Source organism: Muscardinus avellanarius, assembly GCF_963383645.1.
Source record: "Muscardinus avellanarius genome assembly, chromosome: 14".
In the NCBI taxonomy this organism is placed as follows: domain Eukaryota; kingdom Metazoa; phylum Chordata; class Mammalia; order Rodentia; family Gliridae; genus Muscardinus; species Muscardinus avellanarius.
The window spans coordinates 8654646-8676770 of NC_137800.1; the positions used below are offsets into that span (position 1 = coordinate 8654646).

The 22125-nt window shown below is 47.5% G+C and overlaps 1 protein-coding gene across 1 annotated transcript in view; it reads left to right on the forward strand.

Moving 5' to 3' along the window:
• Positions 1-14488, forward strand: part of NUGGC (nuclear GTPase, germinal center associated) — a gene marked incomplete at both ends in the record, with an annotated part of 46393 nt that extends 31905 nt beyond the window's left edge. The window contains 7 exons of the mRNA XM_080710195.1: positions 2163-2327; positions 3804-3961; positions 5824-5962; positions 6929-7037; positions 8116-8252; positions 12262-12352; positions 14346-14488. Of these exons, the coding sequence (XP_080566321.1) occupies positions 2163-2327; positions 3804-3961; positions 5824-5962; positions 6929-7037; positions 8116-8252; positions 12262-12352; positions 14346-14488 (942 nt within the window). The remainder of the gene's footprint in view (positions 1-2162; positions 2328-3803; positions 3962-5823; positions 5963-6928; positions 7038-8115; positions 8253-12261; positions 12353-14345) is intronic.
• Between the last annotated feature and the right edge of the window lie 7637 nt (positions 14489-22125).

A 22125-nucleotide genomic window follows, 5' to 3' on the forward strand; every position in this document is an offset into this window, starting at 1 on the left:
GGAGAAGAGTATGACTTGTGGGATTCCTACTGGTGGGAACTAGGAAAATCCCCCAGGTGCACCCGAAGCCAAACAGTGTCCATGAAACGTGTCCACTCTGGAACCTGCAGAGTCTAAGGCCAGCTCATCCAATTCATAGATGACGCAGTCAACAAGTGGAGAGGTGAGGCCATCGTGTGAGCTCACACGTCCATCCCAGGGCCTTTTCTGTCTGTTCAGAGTAGAATGGCGAATGCTGCTTTATCAGAGGACTGAAGCCATAAACACTTGTAGAGTGAAGAGAGGCCTGGAGAAGCTGCTAGTTAGAGCAGCATTCGCCATTCTACTCTAAACAGACAGAAAAGGCCCTGGGATGGACGTGTGAGCTCACACGATGGCCTCACCTCTCCGCTTGTTGACTGTGTCACCTATAAAGTAGGTGAGCTGGCCTTAGACTGTGTCTTGGAATGGAGGAACATGAGTTACTGCCTGTCCCATCAGCAAGTTCCTGGTTCCAGAGAAGTGGAGGAGGGGAGTGAGGGAGACCCCAAAGGGCAGGAGCAATCTGTGAGACAGCGAGGTACCGAATGTGGTGGAAGAGCAGGGAGAGGGCCCAGCTGTGCCCCGGGGGTCAGGGAGAGCGTCACAGAAAGTGACTTTGGCTTTGTCTTGAAGGATGAGAAGGGGATCGGTTGTGCAAAGGCCAAGGGCAGGGCAGGAGGGGTTCCATGTTTGGGGAATGGTCACAAGTCTAGGGGAAGTTACCTAGGAGGGTGTGCCAGGCAAACAGACTGATGCTAGAGGGGGCATTGAGTTCTAGCTGTGAAGGCTTTAGCTACTAAGCTAGGGAGTATGGCTTCCATCTGCTGGGGGCGCTGTGGAATCCATCAAAGTCCTTACACTTCGTGTGTGTGTTGGAGAGGGGAGCAGGGTGAGTTTGGTACACTGAGCTATACCCCCAGCCCTTTTTTTTTTTTGTGGGTGGAACCCAGAGGCTTTTCTACCTCTGGGCTATACTCCCATACCTATTTTATACTTATTTGGAAACAGGGTCTCACTAAGTTGCTGAGAGCCTCACTAAGTAGCTGAGGCTGGCTTTGAACCTGTGCGATCCTCGTGTCTCAGCCTCCTAGCCTCCCAAGTACTGGGATTACAAGTGTACGCCACCATGCCCAGCTCCCTGTTTTTTTTTTTTTTTTCTTCATTTTTAAGTTTTGAAACGTGGTCTCAGTAAGTGGCTGAGAGCCTGGCTAAGTTACTGAGGCTATCCTTGAACCTGCGATCATCCCACTTCAGCTTCCTGAGAATCGAGGTTATTTGGTGTGTACCAACACAGCATGGCTCTCACAATACTTTGAGTTCCTAAGTTTGGAACCTCGAGGTCAAGGCTGACCTTGGCAGTCACCCTTTTGTGCAAAACTGCTTAACCACAGGGATACGTTCTGGAAAGGTGTCCTCAGCTAATGTCATTGTTGCATGTATGTTGAAGGCATTTTCAGGAATCTATACGGTACAGCCCACTACACACTTTGGTTCTGTTGAATCCTAGGAGACCACTGTCATGAGTGTGAGCCATCATTGACTGATACACTGTTAAGCCATGCCTGGCTGTCTACATTTTTCTCCCTCAATGGACTGTATTCTGTGAAGAAGGAGCCGAGGCTTAATATTTTCAGCCCTGTAGCTTTGCTCTTCAAAGTGTGGTTGAGGGCCCAGAAGATCAATTTGCCTGGGGGATGGCCACAAATGCAGAATCCCAGGCCCTTGGGTTGCAGGCTCTCCTGCTGATTTGTACACATCTTGCAGTCTGAGAAGCACTATCTTCAAAACTGCTTCATGTGAAATCAGAGTCATTGTCTCTCAAATGTCACTGGAAAAATCTGTTTTAATGACAGTTGGACTGTTATTTGGAGAGTTACTTCCCCAAATAGCCCGATGGATTTTATACACAAAATAAGTTGTAGTAGGCATCGGTCGCTCTACTGTCTGATCCCACCCAGCCCCAGCAGGTCTGTGTATGGAGGGATGCTTTCTGGGGCCCACACGGGGTAATTGACTCTGGGCGATCATCTGAAGCGTCATCTTGGGTCGATGACAAGCTGTAAAGGAAGCAAAGTTTGAGAAGTTGCCTTTACGGGGGGCTGGCCTCACGCTTACCGTGCCCTCATGGTCCTTGTCCCTAGAACGAACACTCGCACGTGAGTGGCCTGCGGAGATTCGTGGAGGAGAAGACGGAGCTGCTGGAGAGGAACATCGGGCAGTGCTTTGCTCACATAGAACGGCCTCTGCGAGAAGGGGTCTTGGTGGCCAGGGCTTCCTACCGGCGCATCCTCGGGGCCTGCCTGGTGGTGAGTAGCCCTTTCCACAGAAAACAAGTGCTGTTTGGCCAGGTCAGCCCAGTTCCCAACCTTCTTATTGACTGACCCACTGCTGTTGTTGTTGTTGTTGTTATTTATTATTATTATTATTATTATTATTATTAATTATTATTATTATTATTATTATTACTGAAAATTGAGCCCAAGAACATTCTGTCACTGACCCCCCAGCCCTTTTATTAATTTTTTGAAACAGAATCTTACTAAATTGTCCAAGCTGGCTCTAACTTGTCAACCTCCTGCCTCAGCCTCCCAAGTACAGGGATTATAGGTGTAATCCAAATAGAGCCACACTGGGGATTAGGACTTCCACATACAAGCTTTGGGAGGACACAGTTCGATCCACACCACCTACTAAGGGTTGGAATTGGTAGATGATACTGGCTACATGGGCAGGGCAATACGGATGATGGCTCTGTGTTTCTTTAAATATTTGACCAAAAGTACACAAAATTTGTACTCTCCTCAGGGAATCCAAGACACACGTTTATTCTCTATCACAGCACATTTCCACTCATTCATTCATGCATTGCTTGATTACTCACTTAATAAATAAATTTGTTAAGTACTGCCTAAGTCAGTACCAGATGTGAAGGACATAAAGATGGGTGAGACTTGGCACCTGATCTCAATAACTTCACTGTGCAAGAGCCTGGTCTAGGTTTATTGACAAATAAAAAAACAAAACTACTCGAAGTGAGCCTAGCGCAGTTTGGAAGCCCAGGGCGGGGGCTCCCAGCCAACTTGGAGCTGTGTGCACAGTTCTCCCTGACTGGCTTAATGACATGTTTAACCATTAAGTCCCGAGTTTTTATTGCTCTAAATATTTCAACAAAATGGACACAGGTGCATTCCAATAGGTTGGAAAGAATAATCTAGAGCTTATATATCTTATTTATTTATTTATTGCAGTTCTGAGGATGGAGCCCAGGGGCATTCTACCTCCGAGCTATACCTCCAGCCCTATTTTTTTATTCTTTTTTTTGAAACAGGGTCTCACTGAGTTGCAAAGGACCTCACTAAGTAGCTGAGGCTGTCCGTGAACCACGATCCTCCTGTCTCAGCCTCCCGAATGCTGGGATTACAAGCGTGTGCCACCACGCCTGGCTTTCTTCTTTTTAAATAACACACACACACACACACACACACACACACACACCCTTTTACATATATTTTTCCAAACACTCTAGTCATTCATTTATCTCTTTTCTCAAAAGAATAAACCTGTACAAACATAATAATTATTGCGAAGTCACCCTAGTGGCATACTTACTGCTCACTGTAAGGTTCCAGAGGGTTCCACATCTGGGATGATAGGACACAATGGTTAAATGCCACACTGTCTCTGCTCCATCCTGTGATTTTTGCACTGGCCTTTGGCCTCTGGTCATGTGACTTTTTAGTTGATGCCTACTAAGTCTGCTAATTTGTTGTTGACTTTTCTAGAGGAGTAAAGGGAACCGGGGTTTCCACCAGACTCTGAAAGCCGTTTGCCTGAAGAACGGCATCTACGCCTCCAGGACTCTGGCCAGGATCAATCTGAACCAAGCCCTCACTCAGCCCATCTACGACCAGATGGACCCTGCTTTTGGAAGCATTTTTAGGTAAAGGATCTTTTGTCTCGCTTCTTCATGAACAAACATTGAGGCAGACTCTCAGTCTTAAGAATCTCTCCTTTGGAACTGGAAGTGTCGGGAGTAGCTTGTAACTTGAGGAGGAAAGCCTAGTCTTTGGCAAAACACAAAAGCCTTCTTGGTTCGGTTTACTTAGAAGCTGCCCATGGTGACCCGGGGCCTGGACGCTGATGCGTGTTCAGACTAATATTATGTTTCCCATTAATTTTCAAACCTCTTCTGCATATATCAGGGGATACATTTTCTTAGAGATCTGAGCCCAGGGCTGGCTATTTTGGTTGGAAAGCGTGGAATTGAGCAAACATAGAACCTTCAGAACTTTCCCTGAATGCAAAACAAGAGAGGGGCTCTTGGAGGACTCCACGTCCCTGACATGTGGCCCATAAACATGGCGTGAATGGGGGTGGGAAGCTGGGGTAGATCTTTTCTTTTCTTTTCTTTTCTTTTTTTTTTGGTAGTACTGGGGATAGAGCCCGGGGCATTCTACCTCCCAGCGACACCCCCAGCCCTATTTTTTATTCTTTATTTTGAAACAGGGTCTCACTAAGTTGCAGAGGGCCTCACTAAGTATCTGAGATTGTCTATGAACTGCAATCCTCCTGTCTCGGCCTCTCAAATGCTGGGATTACAAGTGCGCGCCGCCACGCCTGGCGTGGGGTGGACCTTCTTGGTGCCCCCTCATCCCCGACTGCCAGTTCTGTCCTCCATCAACAGAAAAGGCTCTCCTAATCCCCAGTGCGGCAGCCTGGACCATCGCCCTACTCTTCCCCTCCAGCGTCTTGCCTTCATCGTCTTTCTCAGTGACCCCACCCCGTCCTTGCCCCCAGCTTTCTTTAAGCAGGTCTTGGGTCATCTTCCACCCACACCCTCCCCCTCTGTAGGAGTCTCCGAGTTCCTTAAGATGGCATTAGGCCTTGAGCATGCTGTTCCTGCCCCCAGCTCCCCTTTCCCCTGCCCCAGACCTGCTGCTGCCTGCTGTAAGCCTCTTCTGGAGCCAGTCTACAGAGAGCACCCTGGGCGGCCCAGCACTGAGTATGCATCACCTCATCCGAGGCTCTCAATAATTTATTAAGTGGCTTCCGTCTTTTTACATTTGAGCAGACTGTGATTTAAGAGAGTGGGGTAGCAGGGCATGGTGATCTCTTTGCAGCTCAGTGGGACCCTGTTTCAAAATAAAGAATAAAAAATAGGGCTGGGGGTGTAGCTTGGAGGTAGAATGCCCCTGGGTTCCATCCCCACAAGAGGGGAAGGAGAGAGAGACAGAGAGACAGAGACAGAGAGAGAGATACAGACAGACAGACAGAGACAGAGAGATGGAATGGTGTAAATGTCACCCAGCTCACAAGTAGACAGCTAAAGCCCACGCTCTGCTTTATAACCTGCCATTTCTCACTCTTAGAATATTCAGACCTTTATTCATTGTGTTGTCCCATGGGGGGAAAATTCCTTCTTCTTTTCGTTTTCCCAGGGTTTGCCATCTTTCAAGGTGTAGTTCAAGTCCCACCCTTTCTAGCAGAAACGCGTCCTCAGTCGAAAGGCAATGAGTTCTGCGGCCAACGCAGGGTGCAGAGCCTGGCCCTGCCTCTTAGTGGCTGTGTGACCTTGGGCACCTCGACCATCGTTTCTGAACCTCGATTTTCACACTGACAACACGGGCTTTCGTGGCCCAGGCCTGGACTAGCTCGGGGTCTGGTGCATTATGGGAACTGGGTCATTGTTAGATCTTACTCTTCTTTTTAAAACGAGCGGCAGGACACCAGCAGTCTGTGCTTGTCTCAGCCTCGCAGTGGCCACCACTGTCCCTTAAGCTTTGGCTGTGCTTTTTCCTACAGCTCTGGGAAGCCTGCCGGGTCAGCTCTGATGCTGCACATTGATGCCTTTAAGCATTCCCTGCAGGAGAGAATGGCAGAAATCGGGATAAGGAATGGCTGGAAGTATGACGGCTACAGAAAAAGTTTCCTGATCCAAGAGGTCAGTGCCTGATAAATGATGGGGTGATGTCATGGGGGTGGCTTTCTTCCCAGGGGGCATGGACAGTTGCCTGTGTCTTCCCATTGGGACCCCAGAGTGTCCGGGGTCTGGAGGCGCTGTGAGGTAGGGAACCTGATGGAATGGGGACAGAGAAGGGGTGTGAAGGTCGTCATGCAAGCCCTGTCCCATGATAAAGCGTGACCAGGAAGGACAAGGCCGTAGGGTTCCCAGGGAGAAGTTTCAAAGAATTCTTAGATATATAGACATCTGCATCCCCTTGCAATTTTGTCACTCACCAATATATACAGATATTTTAGGGCACTGCGGATTAAACCCAAAGAGGTTCTGCCACCTATCTACACCCCAGCCCTTTTTATATTGAAAGAGGGTCTTACTAAGTTGCTGAAGGTCTCACTAAATTGCTGAGGCAGGTCTTGAACATGCAAACCTCCTTTCTCGGCTCCCAAGTACTGAGATCACAGGTGTGTGCCACTGTCCCTGGCTGTCACTAACCAACACCATATTATGAATATTCTAAAACAGCATAGCTTCAAGTCATATCTTTGCAGTCATTTGTTAGTTTTGGAGATGCCAGGCTTATGTCTGTGACTCGGTTTCTTGTGGGGCCAGCCCAAATCACCTGGTGATATAGGGAGATAGCTGTCTCTTCCTTGATCCCCCAAAGACTGCCTGTTCCAGGGCCTCGCCTGTGCCTGGGTCAACTCAGCACACATTTATTGAGTGGTTTGTGGGAGCCAAGCACTACTGCCGCACTTTGGGGTATAAAGATGTAAAGATAGCATTCCGGTCTTCAAGGAGCTCGCAGCCAACGTGTGGGCAGGACACACAGATACTGACAGTCAAGTGTAACACAGACAAAGGGAAACCATGGCCACACATGGGCACATCCGACCTGCCTCTGTTGGAGGAAATGTCACACACGGACTGTGTCATGTGGCTTCTCAGATAAGTGCCATCCTGGGAGGCCTGGAGGGCCACATCCTCAGAAGGAAGAGGAAGATCTATGAGTCTGTCTCCAGCTCCGTCCAGAATGACCTGAAACCTTGTTACGAAGGTGAGGCTCCAGGGGCAGCGCCTCCTCTTCCTCTGGGGTCTTCCTGTCCTGCCTCTCCCCTCCAGGGGTCTGTCCCCCTGCACCCAAAGCCCTGTAACACTCTCAAGCTGCGCCTTTGTTTCTACCGGCTCCTTCACCCCTGTGATCCAAACCCCTGACACAGACACACTTCAAGGAAGATTTATTTGCTTGTGGGCCTGGAGATTTCAGTCCATTTATATAGTTTATTTACACCAGCTGCTCAGCAGGAGCCGGGGCTATGGGTCCTCAGGGTATGATGGTGAGCAGAGAGAGCCAGGCACCGCAGCAGTGCTTTATAAAGACGTTAGAACAGAGTCCCCAACTTCAAGGAGCTCACAGCCAAGATGCAGAAAGGACAAGTAAACACAGAGGGCCGTGGTGGCCACACATATGACCCGGTGAGGGACATATATAGTCCCCAAGGCCACGCCCCCAGGAGCTAGGTCTGGCCACGCCCTGCCGTTGAGGCCACGCCCCCAGGAACCCATCTCCCTCCACTTCCTGTCTTCAAGAGACCACGCCCCCAGGAGCCCACCTCTGGCCACGCCCTGCCGTCAGAGGCCACACCCCCAGGAGTCCTCCTCTGAGCTTGGCTGCCTGTAGAGCCTGAAGACTGAGAGACATTTTACTTTTAAACCATAACATGTTGAGATCCAGTAATTGCAGGGTGTGGGCGAGGCAGTCCAGGGCCCCTCCTCACCCTTCATCTTCCAGTCTTCTGTCCGCCTGCTGCCTGGGAGGCCTACTTCTCGTCTCCATCCTGCCGCTCTCTCTTGTTGTTACTTTGTGGAACCACTTTGAGCCTCCTCCTTGGTTTTCTTTGGGGTGGGGCGTCCTTTTGCAAGCTTCTGCTCAGTTCGCTCATTAGGCTTTCCAGATGACAGAATGAGCGTGATGGGGAGGGTTCATTTTCTATATAAGCATATCTAAGCATGTGTGTGTGCATACATGTGTACACATGTTTTCTCTTTCTTGCTCGCTTGCTTTTCTTTCTGAGGCTACACATTTCCAAGCAGGTCCTTGCTGGGATGTGACTGAGGCTGTCTTTTTTTGCCAGAGGCTGCTCAGATCACGGGCAAAAAGGCTTGTGCACGAATGAAGGATGTTATCAGAAGAGGGGTGGAGCGGCAGGTGGCCGAGGGCATGTTCGAAAGGGCTCAGGAGAGGATGCTGCACCAGTTTCAGCAACTGAAGGTATTCTTTATCTGTCGCTGGAGTCCTGTGCCAGAAAGGCCCTGGGGGAGGCACGGGAGTGGGTGCAGAAGGTGGGCACTTGGGCCCATGTGGAGCTGACTCCCTTCTTTCTGGTGGCCCAGTCAGGGAGAGGGGACCCTGGTACTCAGCATTGCTTCTTCCCTGCTACTGAGGCTGCACTTCCGAAAGGCAGCCTCTCTCAAGCCCTGCCCTTCCTCCGTACAACCCATCAATAGAGCAACAGGCTACAGCTAGGCGGGTGCTAAGCTCTTTGCCATGCCTTGGCTCATCGAATGCCCAGCCAGCCTGGTTTTAGGGGTGCTCTCCCATCCCCTGATTGTAAACACAGGGCAGCTGAGGCCAGACGGGCTTGTTACAAGCTAAAGGCTGGAGCTCTTGGTCGGGCATTGGAGAAAAAGTGTAAGATTTAGAGTGATGAGATCCGGGTTCCAAAATAGAGACCCGGGGTCCACGAGTTAGAGAAAGGAGTCTGGTGTTTTCAAATGGGAGGCAAGAGGCAGGGAGGGAGGAGAATGTTTTAAGTGTAGAAGGACTGAAATTAGAAAGGAGACATTTCTCAGGATGTTGGGAAGAAGAGTCAAACCTGTCAAGCAACGGATGCTGCTCAGAGCAGGTGTTCAGCACACATCCATCCCGGAGGGATGCAGGAGGGGCCAGTGGGCAGTGACCGCTGCCGTCCCTCTTGTCCATCTCTGTGGTTACTGTCCTGGCTTCCATGCCTCTCATGAGCTCCTGGCTCGGTCATTCAGCACCAGAGGGACAGTCCTTTGGGAATCTTGTGAGGCAGGCAGGGAGGTGCAGAGACAGGAGAAATGCGCCCCTGTGGCACCCAACTCCTTCACCCTTGCACCTGCCTCTGGCGATGCCGGTCTATACCCTTTCCAGCCAGGGGATTGGACGGCGTCCTTTTTTGGTGGTACTGGGGTTCCTAGAAACCCTTCTACCTCCGGACTACACTCCCAGACCTATTTTTATTTTTTATTTATTTTATTTATTTTTATTTATTTTATTTTTTATTGGTGCACTGTATTCATACATCATAGTGGGATACAAACTTTTGTAGACATACATGCACACATCGCCCAGTCAGCCCCCACCCGATCCCCACCCCATTCTCTCCCCATCCCTCCCTCCCATGCTTGGCTTAGTGGTTGACATCTAGTATTATAGCAATTTATCCAAAATTAAAAATGATAATCTCACATAACAGTTTCATTTGTCTGATACCAAGCTTTTGATGACTTAAAGATAACATTTCAATATTTCTTTTTACTTTCTTTCTTACCAGAGAATATTTTTTTCTATTTTTTTAGGTGAAACTATCATATATTTATATATTTATTTTTCAGAAAAAAAAATCTATCCTAATATGGAAAATGGACTCTAGATACCCAAAATGATCTTGAAAAAGAACAAAGCTAGAAGATATATATTTTCTGATTTCAAACCATATAAAGCTACAATAATTGAAACAGTGTAGTACTATTCTAAAGGTAGATATATAAACCATTGGAGTTAAATAAAAGCCTAGAGCTAAATTCTTCCCTATATTGTCAAGTTATTTTTGACAAGGTTTCCACGAACATTTGGTGGTAGAAATAATAATCTTTTAACTAAATATTGTTGAAACATAATAATTACATGGAAAAGAATAAAGTTGGACCCTTACCTATTCCCATATACAAATATTAACTCAAAATAGATAAAAGACCTAAATATAAATCTTAAGACTATAAACTTTTAGGAGAAAATCTGGGTCATAAAACCTCACAACATTGAAATTGGCAGTGATTTCTTGGATATGATTTCAATGGCACAGGCAACAGAAGAGTATACAAACTCCCTAAAAAATAGAAAAAAATATTGTATATCCAAAGACAATGTAAACAGAGTTAACAGTTACTAATAGAATGGGATAAAATATTTCCAAATGCTATATCTGAAGGTATATTAATATTCCAACTAGAAATCCTAAAAATTAACAACAATAAAGGCAAACAATACAATTTAGAGATAGGCAAAAGACTAACATAAATAATGAATCTCCACAGATAACCAATCTTAGTTGTCTGTTGGATGGAAAATCTTGTTTCTCTGGTTCTGGTGTGTGTTAGCTATTTCTTCTTTGTAGTTAATCTCTTTGAGTATTTTCTCTAGTGCTGGTTTTGAAGACATAAATTCCTTCAATTTCTGTTTGTCATGGAAGCTTCTTATTTCTCCATCTAATTTGATAGAAAGTTTTGCTGGGTAGGAAATTTTTGGCTGGAAGTTGTTTTCTTTCAGAGTTTGGAATATGTTACTCCAAGCCCTTCTGGCTCTCATGACTTGGTTTGGGAAGTCTGGAGTGATTCTAATTGGTTTGCCTCTGAATGTCACTTGGCCCTTTGTTTTTGTTGTCTTTAAGATTCTCTGCTTGGCTTCCACATTGGTCATTTTGACAATTATGTGGCATGGGGATCCTCTTCTCCGATCCTGTCTAAAGGGAGTTCTATAAGTTTCCTGGACCTGTTTATCAACCTCTTGCTCTATGTTTGGAAAATTTTCTGCTATTACTTCTTTGAAGAGATTGTTGATCCCTTTGGTTTCACTTTCTTTTCCCTCCTCTATTCCAATTATTCCTAGGTTAGCTCTCTTAAAATGGGCCCATATTTCTTCAATGTCAGATTCCTGCTGTCGGATACTTTTTTCTAGATTAGAAACTATGTGTTCATTTTTTGAATTATCATCTTCTAAGAGTGAGATTCTGTTCTCCATGTGGTCTAATCGGTTGTTTGTGCTTTGAATTGAGGCCTTTACTTCATTAATTACATCCTTTATCTCTTTTTGGCTCTCTCTGAGTTCTTTTCGAAGCACCTCTATTATTTCTACAGTTATTTTCCTGATTTGATCTTCTAGAAATCTCTGATTTTCTGTTTTATCGGGTTCTGATGTTGTGGGGTTGTGGGCATTCATTGCTCCAGTATTATTCCTCTTTCCCATGATTTAGGAAGTTTGTGCCTTCTCTGGGTTCTTCCCTTGGGTCACTATGACTTCACTTAAGGTGTTCTGGATCTCGAGTCTGTAGTATCTCAGACCCCACTACTCCTTTACTGAGTTGTATCACAGAGTCTCCGACACAGAGAGTCAATAGAGGCTGCTTTAGACTGTGGGGGGTGCCAGGTTGCACGTTCTCCTATGGTGTGATATCTCTGCCACCGCCCCTCCCCCACTGGGTCAAGTCCCAGGGAGTACAGTACTGGGATTTCTCCTCTGTGGCCCGCAATTTGACTCACTGTTCTTGAGTACGCAGATGTAGCTGTACTGGATTCGGTGAATTCTCTGCTGCTGCTGCCGGTGGCAATATGGCACCGCTGCTACGCCCTCGGCCGTGAGGCTGGCGTATTTCTTCTTGGTTTTGATTTCCACTTTGAATCCCTGCAGCATGTGCTGAGCTCGGCCACTGGGAGCTTTAGATTTTACCTGCGGTGAGAAATCCCGCCTGGCTGTTCCACAGCGGCTCACCTAGGCTTGCTGTAGCCGTCCGGTGAATTTGCCGCTGCCGCTGGCAGTATGGCGCTGCTGCCGCGGCCTCGGGCGTGAGGCTGGTGTATCTCCTCTGTGGCTCTGAGCTCTGTTCTCAGTCCGCTTTCTCTCTGGAGCCTGGTGATTTTTTTGTTTCTCTGGTGATGGTGTTTTCTGGCTATGAAAGGCGCTGATTTTGTGGTAATGGAGATTAGTTGTTAGCGGGGCTCTTAAGCCCCGCTTTTCTCGGTCGCCATCTTCCTGGAAGTCTCCTTCTGGAATCCTATTTTTATATTTTTATTTGAAAACAGGGTATCTTAAGCCAGCGAGGCTGGCTTCGAACCTGCGCGTTCCTCCTGTCTCCGCCTCCCAAGCGCGGGGATTACAAGCGTGCGCCGCCATGTCCGGCTGGATGGGGTCCCTTTTATACAACTTGCTTTCTCTTGGGCTGTACCATCATCACAGACTGAATGTCTTTGTCCCGTAGACTGGAATCACAGAGAAGGTGAAGGGAAGTATCGCCACCATGCTGACCCTTGCTTCGTCCCAGGGGGACGCTCTCTACAAGGAGCTTGCAGGTAACTGAGTAAAACCTTTGCGTATAGTGTGATGGTGCAGACACCCCTGGCTGGGGTGGCTCCATAGTGAATTTAAAGAAGTCAAGAGGGGAAAAATTTCCAGGGCGAGGAACAGAGATGATGACGAGATGATGATTACGATGGTGATGATAACAATGATGATGATAACATCATCTGTTGTCAACGACAACTGCCCCATCCTTGGCTTCTTACCCAACAGAGACCAAGCATTGTACTCAGGCTCTCTGGGCACTGTCTCATGGAATTCTCAAGTTAGTCCTCAGAGAAAGAAAGGAGAGAGAGGAAAGAGGAGAGAGGAGAGAGGAGAGAGGGGAGAGGGGAGAGAGAGAGAGAGTGAGAGAGAAAGTGTGTGTGTGTGTGTGTGTGTGTGTGTGTGTGTGTGTGTTATTGCTCCACTTTGCAGATGCAGGAATAGAGACCCAGGTTGGGTAATGTGCTTAAGGTTCCATAGATGCCAACTCCAACCCACAGTTCTGCACTGATATCTCCATCAAACCTCTTATTTATTTATTTATTTATTTATTTATTTATTTATTTATTTTTGCAGTACTGGAGATTGAACCCAAGAGCATTCTACCTCTGAGCTACACCCCCAGTTCTGTTTTTTATTCTTTATTTTGCAGCAGGGTCTCACTAAGTTGCAAAGGTCCTCACTAAGTAGCTGAGGCTGGCTGCTAACCCAGATCTTCCTGTCTCAGCCTCCCAAATGCTGGGATTACAAGCGTGCGCCACCACGCCCAGCCTCTTTTAAACTGATGCCACCTTAGGGAAAACTCCACTTCCTGGTGGTAGTGGGGACGGTTTCTCTTAATGCACCAGGATCCTGGGAAGGCAACACCAGCTGCCGGTGTCCTGTTGCAGGCAGCCACCTCCCTTTCCTGCCAGGAGTGCCACCAGGCTGCCTACTATAAACTGGAGACCTTAGTAAACTGGTCAGAAAATCAACAGGAGCAGGGGGGTGATGGCATACACCTGCATCCTCAGTCCTTGGGAGGCTAAGACAGGAGGATCGCGGGTTCAAAACCAGCCTCAGCAACTTAGCAAGGGTCTCAGCAACCTAATGAGGCCCTGTTTCTAGATAAAAAATAAAATAGGGATGGAGATGTAGCTCAGAGATAGAATACCCCTGGGTTCAATTCCCACTAACAGAGAGAGAGAGAGAGAGAGAGAGAGAGAGAGAGAGAGAGAGAGAGAGAGGGATGTGCGTGCAACAGAGAAATTTCTAGAAAATTAAAAATGTACCTATTCTTCAGCGCAGCAATTCTACAGTTCTACTTCTAGATTGCAGGGATGGGGATGAAGCCTGAGGTGTTGAGAAAGCAAGTTCATGTAGAGTGGGGTCTACAAGGAGAGGATGGGGAGGCTGCTCGGGGGCATGTATTGGGCCTGTGTCTCCTTCCTGCCAGCTCTCTGGGCAGGCCTTAGTGAAGATCCTCTAGATTCCCCCTGGATTTTTTGGGGGGGAGGAGGTAGCTGTATGGTTCTTCTGAAGGTGACCCCCACACTGGCTCTCCAGGACGAGGGAGAAACCTGGCTGGATTCAGGTAATCCATAAAACAAGATTGGCCAAGCATGGTGGTGTACACTTGTAATCCCTATACTTGGGAGGCAGAAACAGGAGGATCTCGTTTGAGTCCAGCCTCAGCAACTTAGCAAGGCTCTCAGCAACTTAGTGAGAACTCATTTTCAGATAAAAAGTAAAGTAAGGCTGGGAGTGTAGTTTGGAGGTAGAATGCCCCTAGGTTCAATCCCCAGCAGCAAAAACAAACAAATAAAAAACCACCACCAGCACCACCAAGAACAACACAGCAGCGGCAGCAACAACAACACAAGGAGATTGAACTATCTGATCTCCAGGCACCATCGCGGGTCTTCTATTCTGGGTGAATTCACAGGATTCTTGGGGACCGGGTTTCTGGAGACCGTTCTGAGAACCGTGCTAGCCCCCTGCTCGCTCTCTGCCTTTCCGCAGACGTCAGGACTGAATACAGGGAGATGGAGAAGCTCCACCGGGGCCTGCGGGAAGCGGCTGAGAACACGCTGCTGCGGAAGGGCATGCAAGATTTCCTCCTGAGAATGTCCCCCGGGAAAGCTGCGCCCCCAAAACCCAACTAGTTCTCAGGGCTTACCCCCAAAGGGATGAGAAATAAGCCTGGAGCCACACACTCAGAATTATTTTTGTTTCTTGAAATCTAATAAAGAACAGTGTCCAACTGTTTGGGCTTTGTATACATTATAAACCCCAATATATTGTTGCTTCTGGCATAATTTTACTTTATAGACAGAGTTAAAGTTGGAAAGAAGAAACTTATGGTTTACTGAAGAGAAATATCTAAACATTACAAAACTTTAGTAGTAAGTAAAAATTGTGAAACAAAGCTTTGGGGACTTCGTGTGTGTGTGTGTGTGTGTGTGTGTGTGTGTGTGTGTGTGTGCATGTGTGCACACTTGTGCATGTGTGTTTGTTACTAGGGACTAAATCTAGGGACATTCTACCTCTGGGCTATGCCCTCAGCCCCATTTTATTTTATTTGGAAACGGGATCTCACCACGTTGCAGAGGGCCTCACTAGTTGAGGCTGGCCAAGAACCCTTATCCTCCTGTTTCAGCCTCCCATGGGCTGGGATTACAGGCATGCACCACTGTGCCCAGCCATACCTTCAGCAGTCCAACAGAGAGTCTTGAAGTATTGGGAAGCTCACAGTAGAGAATACAAGTTCAATAAGAATTATGGTTTCCCCCTAAAAGCTCATCGTGTCTTTGGCAACAAGTCCGGCATGCTGTTTTCTTTGAAGTCATAGGCTGGTCTTGTTCATTTTCAAGAAAATGTCCACCATGGAGCAACGTGGGCTTAACCCTTGTTCGTCTGTGAGTCGTTATGATGGTGTTCATGAAAAGTTCAACTCAGAACTCACACAAGTGATTTCTCTTGTTTTTCTCTTTATTTTAATTTTTAAAATGTTTTGGTGGTACTGCCTTCCTGGAAACCCTTCTACCTCTGGGCTACACTCCCAGACCCATTTTATACTTTTTTATTTGGAAACAGGGTCTCTTAAGCTAGTGAGGCTGGCTTCGAACCAGCTCGATCCTCCTGTCTTCGTTTCCCAAGCACGGGGATTACAAGCGTGCGCCACGCCCGGGTGTGCTTTTTCTTGATGACAAAGAAATGCCTTTGTGTATTTCCTGTTTTGTCACACAGGATAATAAAGTCGCATCTGTGTGAGGGTCGATGGTTAGAATTAGTTAAGCCGGCCGTGGGGGCGCACATTTGTAAACCCAGCATTCGGGAGGCTGAGACGGAAGGATTGCAGTTTGCAGACAGCCTCAGCTACTTGGTGAGGCTCTTTGGACCTCAGTGAGACCCTGTTTCAAAATAAAGAATAAAAAATAGGGCAGGGGGTGTAGCTCAGAAGTAGAATGCCCCTGGGTTCCATCCCCAGACCCATAAAAAATAAAAATAAATAAAAAATAGAATTAGTAAGTTGTTGTACTTACTCCTTTACTGCAAGTGACAACATGGCTAAAAAAAAAAGCCAAATAACTCTCCTCCTTGCCTGTCACACATTTTACTTCTGCATGCCATAAGTATAGTTATTAATATCATAAACAGGCAGATAGTATTATAGCTATATAATACTATTGAAGGTAAAGAGCAACCACTAGAAAAACTAGTAAACCACTGAGGGAGATAGAATGGGTTATTAAAATGTTCAAATGTTCAAGTAGCCAGGCGTGGTGGGCACGCTTGTAATCCCCTTGTAGTCCCCGTGCTCGGGAGGCAGAGACAGGAGGATCGCGCAGGTTCGAAGCCAGCCGCGCGCGCTGGCTTAAGAGACCCTGTTTCCAAATAAAAATGTAAAAACAGGTCTGGGAGTGTAGCCCGGAGGTAGAAGGGCTTCCAGGAACCCCAGTACCACCAAAAAAAAAATAATAATGTTCAAGTAAGTCTAGTGTTATAGTAAGATATAAAATGTCCCCTAAAGAGCTCACGTATTAATGTTTGCAGCTGATGTAATTGAGTCGTGAGGGCTGCAATCCCAGGAGTGAGTAAATCATTGTCATGGGTTCTCTGGGTGGTCCTGGGTAGGTGGTAGGGTGTGGCTGCAGGAGGTGGTCCCTGGGTGTGGCCCTGGAGATTCTATAGGCCCCCCCTCCCCGGGCTCCATGATGTGAGGACCACAGCCCAGGTTCTCTCCCTCTGCTTACTGCTGCCAGGCCCTGAGGTCCACTGTCCCCAGGCACATATGGACTGAGCCTGAAACCCTAAGAAAAGAAATCTTATTTCCTCTAAGTTATGTGGTAAGTCTTCTATATTATAGCTGCCAAAATGCTGGCTGGAACATCTAGTATTGTAGCAAACTTCTAGAGTAACAGCACCTGGGAGGCCGAGAGAGGAGAATCATAGGTTCAAGGTCAGTCTCAGCAATTTAGTGAGGCTCTCAGCAACGTAGACCCTGTTTCCAAATAAAAAATAAAATAGGGCCGGAGGGTGTAGCTTGGAGGTAGAATGTTCCTGGTTCAATCTCCAGCACCACTTCCATTTATTTTCCTACAAATGGCATGATTTTATTCTTTCTGGCTGAGTAAAACTTCATTGTGTATATAAACCATATTTCCTTTATCCACTCGTCTGTTGACAGATACCTAGTTTGGTTCTATAATTTGACTGTTGTGAATCGTGCTACTATAAACATGTATTACTGTAATATTCTAATTTTAGTTCTTTTGGGAAGATAGCAAAGGGTGGTAGAGCTGGGTCCTGTGGCGGTTTCATTCCTAGCATTTTGAGGAACCGCCGTGCTGATTCCATGGTGGTTGTATCATGTACACTTTGGTCAGTAGCCCATTACAGTTCCTACTTCCCCACGTGGTCACCAGAAATTTAGATTATTTGTAATTTTGATGATTGCCATTCTGAGTGGAGTGAGATGGATCTCACTGTAGTTTTGATTTGCATTTCCCTGATTGCTATAGATGTTGAACATTTTTTTCACATATTTGTTAGCCATTTATGTTTTTTCTTTGAGAAATGTCTATTTAGTTCAATTTCCCATTTATCGGTTGTGTTATTTGTTTTTGGTGTTAAGTTTTTTGAGTTTTTTTATGTATTCTAGGTACTAGTCCTCTGTCTGAGAAATAGAAATTAGATCAGAAACTTGTAGGTACTAGAAGAGAATATAGAACCAACTCTCCCACATGTGGTCATAGACAGAGACTTCCTCAGAAAGACCCCAAAGCTCAGGAAATAAACCAGAAATCAATAAATGGATGACATCTAATTAAAAAAAAAAAGTTCTTCACAGCTAAGGAAATAATCAAGAGTGTGAAGAGAGAGCCTACAGAATGGAAGAAAAACAATTTTTTAAAGCAAGCCCCAATTATATGTTGTCGACAAGATAACCATTTCAAATTCTAAGGACACAAAATGGTTCAGAAGTAAAAGGATGGGGGCATATTTTTTCAATACCAATCTAAAAACAGTTTTAATATTCATCAAAGTAAATTTCAGAGAAAAGAATATAATTAAGAACAAAGAGGGTTATTGCATAGTGATAAGGCAGTTAAGTCATCAGGAGACAGAACAATCCTAGTTATGCATCTGATAAAGTTTCAAAACAGACAAATCCACAATTATATAGCTGGAAATTTAAACACTCGCCCTTGATACTAGATAGAATGAGTAAAGAAACTCACTCAGAATAGAGAAGAAGACATGGTGGGGCATGCCTGTAACCCTAGTGCTCGGGAAGCGGAGACAAGAAGACCGTCAACAGCCTCAGCAAGTAGCAGGGCTCTGAGCAACTTGATGGAAAAAAAGGAAAGAAAAGAATAAGGAAGATTTGTCCAGCATGTCAACCAACCACCAGCTTTACCCAAACTGGTATTTATAGAAGAACACCCCACGGATAAGTTTTATTCTCTCCAGTGGACTTGGAACACTAACCCAGAGAGACCACATCCTGAGCCACAAAGTAAGTCTCAAGAAATTTAAAAAGACAAAAATCATACCAACCATAAACCACAAGTATCTGACCACAATAGAATTAGATTAGAAATCAGTAACAGAAATCTGAAAAAAAAAAAATCTCCAAATATTTGGCAACTAAACACACTTCTGAGTAACCCAAGGGTTGAGTGGGGGCTGTGGACTAATCTTATTGGATTTTTCTCTCCACCCCCCCCAAACCTTAGTTTTGCCCAATTCAAATGACCTTGTTGGTCATTTGAATCAGAAGCCAAGGAGTTAACTCCAGCCCAAGCCGGGATCATTAGAGCCGGCCGGGCAGTGGGGCTGCTCCTTCACTACCTGAGAAATGCAATGTAAATCTCCCAGTCGGTGGGAAGACCCCTCCACTGGCAGAGTGCAGCCTGTGGAGCGCATCTGAGGACAGCAATCTCCCAAGCTGACATGCCAGAGGCCCCCTTCCCTGCCCCCTCTTCACACCTCCCTCCTCCTAACCGTCCCCCAATCCCCACACCTGGGAGCGCCAGCACCCTCCTGTGGGAACGCTGCCCTCTCTGCCTCTGTGCAAGCTGTAGAGTCCAGCTTCAGCCAGAAGTCAGCAGAGACTCCCCTCTGCCCAGGTCTGTCCACTGCGAGGCAGGGAGGGACGGACCCTAACTTAATGACTTCATCTCCACCAGCAAGAACCGTGGCCTGGCAAATGACCGGTGAGCACGCACAGCTCTCCAAAGCACACATTGTTCTTGTGTGGAACACGAGGCCAGCGCCTCCTATATGGGCAGAACTTACTCTCACACAGTTTCTTGGCATGACTGTGCCCAGAGGCTGAACTCCATCCTCCTTTGGGCTGCTAAGCCGCCACTTGAACAGAGGAAGCTCTGTCTTATCCAGCTCAAACTGGGCGGTGCCAAACTCAAGTAGCTTCTTTCTGGTCCCTGGCGTCGCCCTGGGGTGTCATTTTCATCCTGATTTATTACAAGAGTCCTAAAGAGTGGCTCAGCCTCGCTGCTAATTTCCAATCAATGAGCTCTGCTTAGGAAAGCAGAGACATGAACATTTCAGAATGCGTGTCATCTGAACTGCAATGGGAAGAACTGTTCAGTGCAAAACTGCGCCGGGACTGTGCTGTTTGTGGAGTATGTTGCACCCGTGCTGGGTACAACACGTGAGTGTGAGCCTCATCACGCCAAGGACATACAAGAAGGCGCGCTCCTGTCGCTTTCTGGGAAAGTGTTTTACCACATGCACTCAGCATCCTTGCTGGCTCCTGATCTCCCCATCCCAGCTGAATTCCCCAGACTAGAGTGAATTTGTGTCTGTTTATTTTCTTCTATCTAAATCTCATGTCCTAAATGCTGTCTGCCATCCCACTCTCAACCTCAGCTTAACCCGATCAGGGACCAAGAGAAACTGATCATGTGATCATGAATCTGTGCTAGGTACTCCCAGTGACGAAAGCCACTTTGAAACTCTTTTTTTTTTTTGGTACCGTGGATCGAGCCCAGGGCCATTCTATCTCCGAGGCACACCCCCAGCCCTCTTTATTTTTGTTTTGAAATAGAATCGCTCAAGGCTGAGACAGGAGGATGTCAGGTTTGAGACCAGCCTAAGCAAATTAGGGAGACCCTGCTTCAAGATAAAATAGGGCTGAGGCGTACCCCTGCAGAAAGTAATAATGACATTCCTTTACTGTGTGGGTGAATCTTGGGATACGATTCTCATCCTGTTTATTGAGGAATCATCTGGGAAGCCCAGGAGGACCCTGCCCAGTGTCATCGCGGCTCAGCGTCTCTGGGCTAGAAGTTGGACATCACGTGTATTTAAGATCACCGCCGTATGCTCGTGCAAACCAGAGTTCTAAGTCCCATGGGTTGTGTGCTTTGGAGACCCTGCGGTGCAGCCCCTTGGAACGCGAATGGCTCCTACGGTCAGCAGAGTGAGTGAGTGAGTGCCCGAACCATGTTGAAGTCCGCCGAGAGTCGGGAGCTGGTGAACGCTCTCATCAGTGAGGGGAAGGGGGTTATTTTGGAAGCAAGTACACGCGGGGAGGATCTCTAGATCTGGTGAAGACCGGTGCTTCTCCGCCTTTAATGTGAATCGCGGGGGGTCCTGTTCAGGGAAGCTTCTATGCAGCAGATTTGGGGCTGAACCTCGAGCTGCTGTATTTCTCACAAGCCCCCAGACGTGCCGGCGCTGGGTGCTGCGGTCTGAGCCCCTCCTTTTGGGCAGAAAAGGGGACAAGAAAGTCACAAGCCTCAGGTCCAGTGCCTGGATCGTTGCCTCCTCAGCTCCCAGGTGGGGGGCTCGATGTCACCTAACATGCTCTTCTGGCTCTCACGTTCCGAGACGCTGACTTGAAATCTGCTGAAGGCACGGCCCTTGTGTCCCGAATGACCTGATAAAGAAATGGGCGGAGAACAGGTTGACTCCAGGGGGAGCAGCTAGAGAAGCCCTGGGCAGCCTCCCGCCTCCGTTCATTCTCTCCTTTCCTGCACAGGCTCCTTCCCGTGGGAACTGGCGATTGCTAAGAGAACTACTGTACGCTTGCGGGATTCAGTGTGCCTCCAGCATCTCGCTAACGATGGGTCCCCTGAGTCCCTAACCCCCTCATCAGAAGGGATTAGGCAGCCAGGCGTGGTGGCGCACGCTTGTAATCCCAGCATTTGGGAGGTTGAGACAGGAGGATCGCGGTTTGAGGACAGCCTCGGCTGCTTAGTGAGGCCCTTTGCAACTCAGTGAGCCCCTGTTTCAAAATAAAGAATAAAAAATAGGGCTGGGGGTGTAGCTTGTAGCTCGGAGGTAGAATGCTCCTGGGTTCCATCCCTAATAATGCAAGAAAAAAAGGGGGGCGGAATTAGGTTGGAATTAGGAAGAAGGCCTGGTGGCTGCCAGGGAAGCTTGGGAGCCGCCACACATTCTGTGAGTGTACGCCAAGCTATTCTAGTAATCTGAGATTGCATGCTCCGATGTGCTGAACTGAATCCTGGAATGTTAGCAAGGGGCCTAGAACGCCTTGGGACAGGGAGAGGCCAGCAGGGTGGCCTTGGCGGGTCTGCACCTGGACGCCTGGGCTTCGACCTCCAGTGATGTCCCTGTGGCTGGCCAGTTCCAAAAGACAGCAAACCACTGTCCCTTAAGCCAAGCACGCTTTCCAAAGGCAAACGAACCCGCCCAGAGCCCACGCTCTCTGGGAGCATCCTCGGCTGGGCCCTGCTCACCTGCCCGAATCTCCCCAGGGTCAAGTTTATATTCCGGCTTCCACCTCCTCTCCGCTCCCACCCTCTCTTTTTCCATTCATTTTGCCTTAATAGTCCTTTCTTTTATTTCTATCATTCTTTCTCAGCTTCTTTTTTTCCTTTCTTCTGGCATAACATGCAGATGAAATATCCATATTATTATTGTTCATTATGTTCACCGGCTGTAATCCTGCCTGTTCCTAGCCCTTGCTATTAAAGGCATGCTTGGAATGTGCTTTCTCTCCCCCAACCAAGGCAAGCTAAGTGGCGAAACCAGATCTTAGAGTGCAGAGGGTTTCTGGCAGGAGCCTCTGAGGCTTGGCGGGGTGGGAGGGGGGGGCACGGAAGGGCCCTGGGTCCGGCCAGTCGCCCGACGTGGGAGACCCTGTGCTGTCCTGTCCAGAGCGGCTTCCTAAGCTTGGATTAATGATGTCCACTGGGGGAGCCTGCAGCCACCAGCCAGGCACCCAGGCCTAGGGGCGCTCAGTGGTGAACCACAGGGAATTCTTCGTCTCCCGGCGGGAGAGTTCAGAGAACGGCGATCACTGCTC